Source organism: Pecten maximus, chromosome 5, assembly GCF_902652985.1.
Source record: "Pecten maximus chromosome 5, xPecMax1.1, whole genome shotgun sequence".
Taxonomy (NCBI): Eukaryota; Metazoa; Mollusca; class Bivalvia; order Pectinida; family Pectinidae; genus Pecten; species Pecten maximus.
In genome coordinates, this window is record NC_047019.1 from 29,762,437 (window position 1) to 29,775,432 (window position 12,996).

At 35.0% G+C, this 12,996-nt stretch overlaps 1 protein-coding gene across 1 annotated transcript; it reads right to left on the reverse strand.

Moving 5' to 3' along the window:
* Positions 1-33: 33 nt before the first annotated feature.
* On the reverse strand, positions 34-12,284 carry LOC117327757 (G-protein coupled receptor 22-like). Its single transcript, XM_033884888.1, has 2 exons — positions 12,122-12,284; positions 34-2,916 (listed from the first exon to the last, which is right to left on the reverse strand). The coding sequence occupies exon 2, from the start codon at positions 2,893-2,895 to the stop codon at positions 1,387-1,389; it is 1,509 nt and encodes a 502-aa protein (XP_033740779.1). The 5' UTR covers positions 2,896-2,916; positions 12,122-12,284; the 3' UTR covers positions 34-1,386.
* Positions 12,285-12,996: the final 712 nt, after the last annotated feature.

The following is a 12,996-nucleotide window of genomic DNA, read 5'->3' on the forward strand; positions in this document are numbered from 1 at the left end:
GGTTTGCCATCTAACAATTAAGACAACACAGCATCAATGTCCTGAGCAATTTGTATTGTTAGAGGTCTTTGTAACGCATCTGCTAGCTCTTCAATATAATCAATATAATCGGCCATTTCTGAAAACAAAAACAAATCTACCAAAAGCGTAGCATATATCATTACCATTGCTATGTCAATACTTTGCCGAAACAAATTAGTTTTTCAAAACTCATGGGATTTTACGCATGGTTCAAACTTTATAAACTGCTGTGAATGTTGGTTTTAATGTCATGAATACAGAAGTGTGTCTCATAGTGTCATGTGAACGAGATAGCCTTGATAAACGTGGTAGATTTACGCCACATGTTTACGATATACATGTAGTCATGTATATATGTAAATTTTGCTACATAATAGAAAACAGCTGACTATTTTACCAATAATATGGGTATCATTTTAATGTCTCAAATCAATTTCTTCCTCCTCTAAATATTGCTATTTTTCAACCTTTATGAACATATATTTAATGAAATAAGGCATGCCAGTCTTTCCCGGTCTAAGACTTGCTTTACACATCCACAACCTGTTTATTTGTCCTATGGTGATGCTAAAATACTCCAACATTCTAACATCAATTATCATTATGTCGAGTACTCGTACTTGTAATGCACAAAATGGTCAGGCACAAGTTAACCAACGTATTACTCGGCTACTCCCTTAAAACAGTAGAAACGGTTTACACATAATATGATATTATGATGATTGGTAAAAACACAATAATGATAATACATCGTATATGATTATAAAAAATGGTTATCACAAAAACCTTACAAAAACATGTACTAATATATATTTTACTGTACCCGCATTTGTCTGTTTAATGTGTCACATAGTAATGTCAAACCGAAAACAATGTCTCTGAAGGTAATTAACTGACATTGATCAACGTCACAATCGTTAACTATGGTTCGATGAAGTACATGTGTATATATATATACATTGTCATGATATGATGTTCTGGTGACACTGCAGATAGCAGAACGTTAAACTCATCTTCAAAATAAAAATATACACAAACAGCAACGCATCAATCATAATGTCCGCTTTAACACAAAGTAGACTCACACGTTATAAACTGGTCCTTTGAAACCAAGACCGCTAAGTTTTCTGTTATTACGGAGGCCATCAACTGTGACATCATGACGACAGTATACGTGTTCAATTAGCATGTCAGAACCATACAATCAGAAATCAGCAGACATTTAATTTCGAACATTAATTAGTTTTGTACTGAGAATATGTTTGGATTCAACAAATAAAGGTCTTTCTACCAATTGTTCTCCTTCAAGATCAGAGTCTATTAAGGAACTGTTCACAGCAATTGTGTCTGCGAAAAATTGTTATATCAATGTTCAAAGGCTGCGTTAGTATATTGTTCTCCGCTGTCATGGTTACTCAGTGGTATATGTCCTCCGCTTCCATAGTTACTCAGTGGTATATGCCCTCTGTTGGATTCTACAGTAAAACCAAAACATTCATTTGTATCAGTTGGACATTTACTGATGTCTAATGATCTTGTACGAGATACCGGTAAACGGTTTTTGGAATGTACACCTTGGACATCCATGTACGTATGACCAACAGAGGGACGGGAAGATAACGAAACACGCGTGGCACCTGTTTCAGATAGGGAGGACACACTACCAGTACGATGGGTGGAAGCCTTGACACTTCGACCAGAAAAGAGTTTTCCTGCTACATTTACATGACTCTGGTTATCTTCAAACACATCGTCCGTGCTATTGTCAGTTATACCGATTTTAGGGTGTTCCTGACACGTTGTAAATATTTCCAGGTCGTGTTTATTGCCGACACCTATTGAAATGCTATGTGAAATAGACCTATGTACAAGGCTGTGTACTGTCGATGTCGCTTCCTTTGCTTGTTGCTCGCGTAATCGGTTTCTTCCTGCTTCTATCATTATCCGTTTCAACTGATCATGACGACTTTCCTTTTTGTTGAGAAAGGTATAGAATATGGGATGCAGAACTGTTGAGCACATTCCAAGTGATAGAAGACACATTCTGGACATCTCTAACGGCAATGTAATGCGCAGCAACACCTGTAATATGGCGATGAGAATATAAGGCCCCCATGAAAGGAAAAATGTGCTTACAATAGCCAGCGTGAGCCAAGCTGTTTTCCGTTCTTGAAGCTTAAACACAAGTCTTGCTCCGTTCATCTTGGCACCTTCGTTATTAGCATTAGATACTGCTTTTGCCTTCATTCGCTTCTTAGCAATGTTGTATATTCTCACATAACATATCGTTGTCGAAATAGTTGAAACTGAAGCTAAGCCCACGAAATACACTTCATAGATGTAAAAAGAACTGGCGCTCAAAAGAAGGTCACGGCAAAAAACCCCAGAAGGCGTTATTTGTGTCAGAACATCTGTAGATGTGACGAAACAGAGACTCATAACTGGTAACAAAAAGCCTAAAACAGACATTATGCAAATCAAAACGTTCGCAAAGTGGAAATTTTTGTGTGTTAGTCGCTGTACTGTCGGAGTGACAATGGCTCCATAGCGATCAAGAGATATAAACAGAACACATGTCGTAGTTGCCGATATAGACATAGATATTACACCCTCGTGAAAGGCACATAACATAATGTTAACTTTGGGGAACATGATAAGGATTGCAAATGTACATGGCATTAGTGTTAAACATATGAAGGTGTCGATCCATCCCAGTGTCCTTACAAACAGATTGCCTCTCTTCACATGGAAAATTTGCTGAGATACAGAACTTATCAAAATTCCAAGATTAAGTATAAGTCCCAAAAGAAACTGTGCTGTTATCAATATCGTGAGTATCACAGAGAATGACGCAGGGAACACTTCCCCTCCCATTGGCGTGTAGAAAACGTCTCACTGTAAAACAAAAACAAAATATTCCTTTGTATATGGTGAAAATAAATACAAATGGTTGTTCGTACAACATTATTCGATTAGTATATACATTTAGTTAGTGTATGTAACAATTAAATAATTCGCATGCATTTTTCCCCAATGAAAGCCCTCACCAAGTGAATACTTCTGATATTGCTAATGTCTATTAAACAGTTACATATAAATGCTTGCTTAAAAAGTTTCTTTTTGTAATTAATCTTTGCTGTAAATATGGAAGTCTTGTTTGAGTGAAAGAAATCAGACCTACACATATTCTATGTAAAGTCACATTTGTCTGGCTGTCTGCATCTTGGTAGTATTTAAAACCCCCATACTCTGACAATATCCACAAATTGTAACAATTGAAGATCGGAAGATACATCGACTGTAGAACGGAAGTATATACATGTTTTAAAACGGACGGTCGACCATTATAGTACGTATTGTTTAAAGATATGTCGACCAATCAGATTGCCCGTTGCAAAACTGCTCTAAAATATATAGCCTACTTCATCGGCTATCACGATCGCGTTTGGTCCATTTTCTCATTATCAAAGCAATATACATTGATATTTATGTATGATTAATTTACGTATGTACATTACTGAATTTGTGTGGAGTTGATATTTTAGTCGGATTTATCTTAAATGTTAAGTGAAACAAACGCCACTCTACTTTCGACTTTTCAATAAGGGTCTAATATTTTTTTTCTATAAATGCAAATCAGATGCAGACGCCTGTAGTGAAGTAGACATGAAAATAAAAAGAAACACTCTTTGACATGAAAGTCAACTAGGAACGACATGAAAACTTTTGATATCACATTTCATAATTGCAATATAAAACATTACCATTTGCTCCTCTGGTAACAAATTATAAATACCGTTGTCACTGCTTTAAAATAACCATTTGATGTATAAGACCTGCTGTAAAAAAAAATAAAAATAAAAAAAATAGAAGTAGCATGTTTTATAGATTGAAAGGATTTTGTTTTGAACATACAATGTATTTCATTGTTTAGACACATTTGGATTGGATTGGTTTTTAACAAGGATAAAAACCCTCTCCACGAATATATATTACAAAGTTTGTGATAGCGAACAGTATACAGCAAAGAAGAATGACAGAAAGAAAGACAGATCTTGAGATCTAAGAGTAAGATGAATGTTTTTTTCGTATGCTACAAATTAGGGTTTATAAACGATGTACACAATATATATATTTAAATACACTTATGCATTACACATTCTAGATCCCCATCCAATACACATCACTTATCCACCGCCCACTGTCCACAAAACACGTTCCTTAAATCCTCCATTGGCTCACTCCTAAATCTTATAGGATAGTGTGGAAACTGTAAACGTTCCCAAACAAGACATCACGTTTATAGATATAATTTTTCATACATTGTTAAATATTCAGTCTGATGAAAAATAATATCGGTAAAAAAACAATACAAATTCTTATAGATTTTTTAAAATGTCTTTTATTATTATATTAATTTCATTATCGTTATTAGTATTCCTTCTTTTTTTCTGTTGTTATTTTTATTGGCTTTACTCTCAATTCACTGCCATTGCGCCTAAGCGTCTCTTTACGATATGCCACTCTTGATAAAGTTAGTTTGCTAATAATATATGTTTCGTATTTTTCATTAGGCCGGTCACGTGCCAACCTAAGGGAAAACGTTCCTATAAAAGCATTAAATACCCAATATTATCAATTATGTTTTTATTACATTGCATTTCCATACTGCGGTATTGATCCCCAATCAGTCCAAGGTAATTGATAAAAAAAGTGTACTCGTTCATTGATTCCATATGATTTTAACTACTAAACCTGACTACCGTGGAAACCGATTTATTCCGCGTCAGTATAATTCAGTTACCTGCACAGAAATGGGTTTGCAATGTATTTCACAATATCAAAGCACTGTTAGGTAAGCTAAACTGCCATTAGTTTAAATGTCTGTGTCACGGCGACAGTTAATGCGTTCGGCAAACAGGAAGTGTTTTCATACTCTTTGGGGATCTTCGCTTACGACGGGTAAAAGCAGAAGAGACTTAGTATACACAAACGTGTCGCTTTATCTGAGGTGACACAGTGACCGCACGCACGCGCCGTCATACACGTCAGGTCAATAGGACTTGATGAACCAGCTAGAATAACGGCCACTATTATTATATACAGTGGAACTTCGTTAACTCGAACTCGGATAACTCGAATACCCCGCTTAACTCGAAGTACCTCGCCGGTCCCGGCCGAATTCTCTCTTTATCTTAGTAAAAAAAACTCGGATAATTCGAATTCGGATAACTCGAAAAACTCGGATAATACGAAGTAAAAATTTGGTCCCAACAATAAAAATCCTACTTGAAATGTTCGAATAACTCGAAGTATAATTTTTGTCGATCGGTGGCAAACGCCGACATTTTTTAAGAGCTAAATTCCGTTTGTAATACTGAACATATCGGCACTACTAACCTACATGCTATTATAAGTGTTTCATAAATTCATAAAAGAAATTGTCGGTTGAATCTTATAACAACAAGTCTTGGTGATAAAAAGTACTGCTTTACTTACATCAGGTAATTTCCCAAGGCGGTCGCCGATATCAGTACACACGATAGTCAACAACTCATCTACCCGTTCGCTCAAGCGGAACTAATCTCTGACACACCGGTAGATCTACCCGGCTGATGTTTTTACAGGTGTAGAAATGACACAGTCACCGGCGCCTATCAAATCTTTAAACTGCTGAAACAATAGCGTAATTACTGCCGAGGTGTTCAGAGTACAACTGTAACGGTCAGTGCTGTCTATTAAATCGGATAAAACGCCAACTCAGTTACAGTAACATTTTATACGCGCATGCGCAGCCCAACTTCCGGTGCTAATACACATGGAAATGGCGTGGTTATCAATAAAAAGTAAGTAGGCCGATCAAACAGTATTTTATATATGTCCAATAAAAGGTAATGATTCTGTTACGTTTTGTATACAATCTGCGTTAAACTGAAACGGTTATTTGTTTTGACATTAATAACTTGTTATTTTGTCGAATTCCGTTTTATCGTTTACCTTTTGCAAACATGACTTGCACATCAGATCGTTATTGAAGTGACTAGTGAAAGAAACTTTATCGTGACTGTATATCGGCAAAACTACACCAAATTACAAGTGACATAACGAAACATTACATATATATTTACATGTATTGACCAGTCTTCACACTAAACTGATGAGCGACAGAGCGAAGTTATAATGATTATATAATGTTGACAAATATTGACCAAACTTTTCACCAAAAACGATAACTCGCTTAATTCGAACACTCGGATAACTCGAAGTTTTTTCGTGGTCCCGTCGACTTCGAGTTAACGAAGTTCCACTGTATTAACAGCATCGTCAGGAGGCTAGGTTTCCATTGTAGTTATTTTGGTAAAGGAAAAAGAAAAATTCCCCGTGGGAAAAAGCTACAGAAATAATACACAGGACTCTAAATATAACAGTCGAATAGTGACGTTCTTTCACCATCCGGTCCTAATTCCACGTGCATCAGTAGAATAGTGCCAACATTCTCCATAGCTCATAGTCTCGTTTTTACCAAGCAATACTAGTTTTCATTTTTTTAATTATGTCTATTTTAACATACCTGGGTAGGTTATGAGAACTTGTTTGACGTTAAGAAAATTTTATAAATAGTCTTTTTGTGGCATTGCATCAGCGTCTGGATAGATTGAACATATACGTTTATATGGTTAACACATTCTGGCTAAATTTTAACAAGGGATTATACAAAAGGAGTAAGGCAATTGCGTCTTCATCATTACGAGTACATGAATTAAGAAGTACATGTAGATAGTTTATGTCAATTAATGGATCTAAAACTCCGTCACACAGCTGTTTCTTCCTTCTACATGTAGGACACGTTAGTGACGTTAGGGGACAAGAATACGGAAATATAGAAAAAATAAAGTTCAAGTAACTACTGCCTTTATATCAGCGATATCTATTGCACACAAAGATATATTCATATATATGTATTATATTCATATCACAGTGCTGCATTTCTGATATTATATAAATTGATACAAAAAATAAATAAGTAAAAACGATTTTTGAATCACCGCCACTTTTGGTAATATTTTGTAATTTCAATTCTTTATTACACATTTATTTAGACACCGTCATGCTTTGTTTGACACCAAAAAAACGAGGGAAAAGATCATGTGGTTTATATACACATTTAAACACTATGATAGTAAATTCATATTTGTGAAAACAAAGAAAGAAAATATTTCTTGTATTGTTTTCGGTTTAAGTTACTGCAAAAGTGAACAATACATAAAATACAGTAGTTTAATACTTGTAATATATTTTTGTTAAATACGTGCTCCAGTAATAGCCCGTTAGATACGAAATTACGCGAAAATGAATTTCTGCTACCAATTAATTAAAACAAAACCCATAGCAGACTATAACGGCCAGAAAGATAGCATCATCCTTCATCATTACCATATTACGGTAACTATGTACCCTGGTTTAGACATCCCACATTATATAGTGGTCATTAGCCCATATTCTTCCAATAAATAATAATCTGATAATAATGTACTTTGGTCAGACTCATGGGAATATATATGGAAAAGTGTGCTAACTCGCCCAAATCAACGTTTGACAATGAAACAGAATACCACACGAAGGAGTCTTTAGTGTTTTGTGTAATGAGGGATCGGGGACAGACTCGTATCGTTTTGTTGGGTATTAATATAAAAACAGCCATTATTAGTATTGATTTTATTGCAGTGGAAGTGAATCATCATTCCTGACTTTGTTTGACATGATGACTGCTGAGAAATTCTACATTTACCAGGACGAACTGTTGAAATACGAGGCACCGAATGGGTAGGAGTAAAATTGATATTAAAACAAATGTTTCCTTAAAGATACTTACTTCTATGTTTAATGAGGTGCGATTAAAGAACGCTATAGCTGTCACATATTGCATATAAATACTCTATGGATTGATAATTACATTATATTTTATGATTTGGTCAATATATTCATGTACATGTAATTTGATTTTGTCAATATACTAAAGCAATATGTGTTTTGAATAAGCCTTGTAAGATTTTGTTTCGATTGTTCTACCATTATATTGTATACTTTCATCATTATATCATTTGATTTTATCATTACATTGATTAGTTAACATATTTTAGCATACGCTATGATGGATTATATGATTTGGTTTTATCGTTAAACTTTTCGATTTCATCAATATTTGATGTCATCGTTATATTAATTAGCTTCAAAATCATAAACTTAAGTCACTATATGATATAGTGTAATCGTTATATTATTAGATATCCACTTATTATTCACTTTTATAATTAGTTTTCATTATGACTTATGTATATAAATGACATCGTGTGTTTATTACGTCACATCACGAAGGCATATTCGGCTGAATAAAAATTCTGAGTAATTCTGTCATCCTGGAAATTATGTCTGTGTCCAGTTGTTTGTTTAAGTTGGAGAAACAGCTGTTATATACTGAATTGTGCTAAGCTCCGTGAAAAAGATTTCCAAGATGTTTATAACTTGTAAGAGTAACCCCCACCCCCTAGGCGATGAGATACACATGTTGTCAGTGGGCATGTGAAGCTGTGTGACAGCAGACAAACAGAGGAGCGTAATAAAATATACGATATAATTATATTAATAATGATAGGATGTATTGCTTTATGACCATGGTAAGGTCATATTTTTATTCTTGTCATAAGATTAACTTATCAACGGTGTATATCTATCATTATCGTCTTTTTTTACTTGTAGGTAGAGTCTCTCAATTAAAGTAAAATTCTCCTTGTAACCACTCAAATTTACAGAGAATTTTGGTATTTCTATTCTTACCGTAAAATTTTTATTTTTTTTAATTTTTTTTTTAAATCAAGCTTTTGAGAAAATTAGCAAGGAAAGTGGTTTTTCAGCAAAGTAAATATTTGTGCCATCTATGTCAATTTTCATGACAATCGGCTCTTTATTTCCATACCATGTCGCAACTTCTTCCGTTCGATAATACAATAAGTGTTGATTCTGTTTTTGCGTGGACTCCAGAATGTCCATCCTTTTAATATATTAGCGATAGACAGTCTCGTAAGCAAGAAATGGCTTTAAAACCGGAAAGCTAGCTATGGGTTTTCGGGAATAAAATGTTCACTAGGTTGGCGTTTTCCTACAGAGGAATCCATTTGTATTTTACTCACCAGTAACAAGTATGGACTCGTGTATCGCATTAAAATGGTACAAGAACGTGACTAACGGATAATGGATATATTATTACGTGATATGCTGGCGGCTCGGCCAATGGATGAAGTCGCACTACATATATATATCTATCAATGGCGACGACCATTTCACACCGTTTGTAACGTTGCTTGCTAAATAATAAGTTATTTTATGGTTCCAACATATTTTTCATGCAGATTCATATATATCTTGTGACAGAAAAATATCTCCGTTTTCGCCTGAAGCAGGATAAACAAGGATGGATAGTATTGCAACAGCAATACAAAGTCCCCTGCCTGACCTAGGAGTACCCCTGTTCATTTCCCATTTTGTTAACTGTTATACTGATAATGTATACCAAGTTTCGTTAAAATCGGAGTAGTACTTTAGGAGGAGTTGTCCGGACAAGCCTCAACCAATGAGAAGCCGGTGGCCATTTTGAAAAATGTTTTTCGAAAAAAATGTGGGATGCATAACTACATGTTATACTGATAAGGCATACCAAGTTAAATTAATCGGAGTAGTACTTTAGGAGCAGTTGTCCGGACAAGCCTCAACCAATGAGAAGCCGGAGGCCATTCTGAAAAATGTTTTTTACGAAAAAAAAAATGTAGGATGCACAACTGCATGTTATACTGATCATGTATACCAAGTTTAGTTAAAATCAGAGTATTACTTTAGAAGGAGTTGTCCGGACCAACTGTTGCGTGACAGACAGACGGACGGAGGGTAAACCTGCGAGACTGACTGAAGTTTGTGTAAGTCCGAATAAAAGGGTATTTCAGTTGATGCAAGTAAGATTTTAACATTATCTTCAGCGAAATTATTTTCTACGAAAGGCAGTAGTCGCAGAAATGCCATCTTTGTTAAGATCTCTCCAAATAATTAATGCAGCCAGGTTGATGAAAATATCACATCGAGCAAATTTTGAAGATTTTGTATAATAGAAATGTGATAAAATGTGATTTTATTGTCGAGAAATGTTGGCGTTTTTTTCGTCAAATCGGTGGTTATATTTTGGCACGTCTCATCAATGTTGTGTCAAATTTTAACGTATTTCAATGTTCATATTGCAATACGATTTTTGAAATCTTAGCCGGAGACATTTGTATTATCATAGTCACTCGCGCGCCATCACTTCAGATGCTAACAGTATATCAATGCGCAAAAACAGCTTCACATTCAAACAATCAGAAATGATGCAGATGTTAATAGTAACACGATATCTACACACGTATAATGAATATATGCACGTAATGAAGCTAAATTTGTTTGAATACCATTTTATTAGCGTTTCATTTACGATGACACGAGGAACTTTCATTTCTTTGGGAAAATTCGTCTGTTTTTAAAATACTGACGTCATTTACATGTATATGATAAGCGGGAAATCCAAACGCATTTTCGCATCAGTCATGAATGTTGATATAAGGATTGAACTGTTACCAGATACTAGTACACAGTCGATATAAATACAATACAACGGGCGACATTCCATTTATCTGTCACCCGAATTGTATCCATGTCGACTGTACACTAGGTTTTGGTAACGGCTAAATGCTTTAATGACCCACGGAACTATAGCATAGCACAAATATCCCATATTTCCCAATGTGCAATGTTTTTATATTGCTTCCGTTTTTATGGAAGCAAATGTTCCTAATATTAATACCAATAGTGTGTGCGTTACAACTAGTATGTACGGAGCACCTGGTATCATTATCACTGCACCTTTCCTGGAATTTCCCTGCAAATTTATGTTAATTATTTTGGATTTTGATAAGATTTGTTATCATTCTTTGCTCTTTTTGTCAGACAATGAATAATATTTCTCTAGACTCGTAAGCTTATCGAAATGAGCAGCATTCGTGTTTTAGAAAAAAACCTTAGCCAGTCTCGTCTGCCACACCTGGTTATTCATAGGTACTGTTACACCTGACGTAAGTAATTAAGGTCTTTATTATAGCTAATGGATATTGTACGGTACAAATTGAAACTTTTACTGTCAGTATTTAAGGCATGATAACAATACATCAATTGCTTGCGAATGAGAAATGATTGCGTGGGACCGCAACCGATGCAATAATATTTCATTGGCAAGCAATAATTGCAATCTTTTCATGAACCGAACTTACGAATTATGTAATAAACAATGATATTACACTTCTGCCCCGCCCTTCTTTATTTCGTCAGTAGCATTAGGGATCCGGATTGACAGAAGAAAAATTCAATCGTCATAAAAATGTCAATTACAAATCAAAACAAGTAGGCACAATAACCTATTGAATGATTTGAAATGAATATGAATAACATTTGTACATGTACAAAAGACTTATGTAATGATTAAAGTATATGCATTATAATGAACGAAACTGTCATGGGCTGTTTCGACATTCTCTTATTGGATCAAGCGCTTTTCTTTACAAACTGAGAGGACGATACAGTAGGAAAAACTAAATGAGTGGTGTCAGGATTGTAACATGTAACTGTGAAGCTAGAGAAGATAATTTAGGAAAATCCTAATCTACCTTAACATAGACAAAGGACCTAAGAAATACTTTATAGATTAAAAAAACTAGAAAGTATACACAATACATTTATAGGTAAGGCACATCTACCGAAGCATTGTTACGTTCGAATGGAAATAAAAATAAACACTAAAATCTTCTTAATAAGCGGAAATATATCAAATGTTAAGTATCAGTCTTTTACTATTTTCTTTCTTTTCTCTTTCCTCCCCTCCGCCAAAGTTTCTTTCACATGAGTAACATCCGTAAGGTAATTCCAGATTTGTTAAATCATGATTGACAAAAACAAAAAACAAAAAACAATAACAATAATCACAAAATAAAAAATACAATTTTAACTTGATTCTTATGTCAAAACATACCTTGAACAACTCCACTTTGCTAGTTCATTCCGTGAATTCAGCTGGTCTGTCAGTGTAGAAGTTTGATATGAGATATCCACTTTGATTCCCAGTCACGTTCTCCAGCATGAAAACGTAAAGCGATACCAGTATTGATTCCAGCGCCCGTAGCTTGACTTCGTCATACTTGGAGTTGAAGAGGCTTTGTAGGTGGTGGCTGATTGGTGCTCTACTGCCAGGTGAGAAAGTCGCCAGTCATTTACCTGGGCGGATGAATCTGACATCTCGATCCCTCATACTTACAGAGGATAAAGTGACGGAACACAGCACTAGACAAAGCCAGTTTCATTACATCCGGTTATGTTGACAAGGTTTTTTCTTACTCTAATTGAACTTCGCTGTAATGGTTACAGAATCGTGACCGAAACCAGACGTATGAATTCTGGTACAGATATTGGCTCACTTCAATGCTATATTTAATAACGTCAGACAGGACTTTTCCTGAGGTTTTCAAATCACACAGACACGTGTTTTTTTTTTTTTTTGTCTAGTGCAATTCCTGCTCTCGAATAAAGCACAGTTGAAATAGAGTAGAGATAGGACATTGTGTGTTGTATGTAATTTATATTTACTTGTAATTACATCATATGCTTCAAAACTGTCTTTTTATGTTTGGCAATCCTTTTCACAACAACCACCGACAGCAGATTACCGTGATCTACCACATAAGGATAAACCCAAACATGTTGCTGCAGGGGGAGGATAAACTCTTGATTTTTATACAATTTCAGAATGTATATGAATACTGAATGTATAGCATTGTGGTTGTTAATTGATGTCATATGTTACTTAAAATACCGAAACCAAGCCCCTGTAATCTGTCTAACGGCGAAATG

Bases quoted from the DNA above. Each gene is read 5' to 3' on its own strand.
- LOC117327757 (XM_033884888.1), bottom strand. From the start codon at position 2,895: ATGGGAGGGGAAGTGTTCCCTGCGTCATTCTCTGTGATACTCACGATA.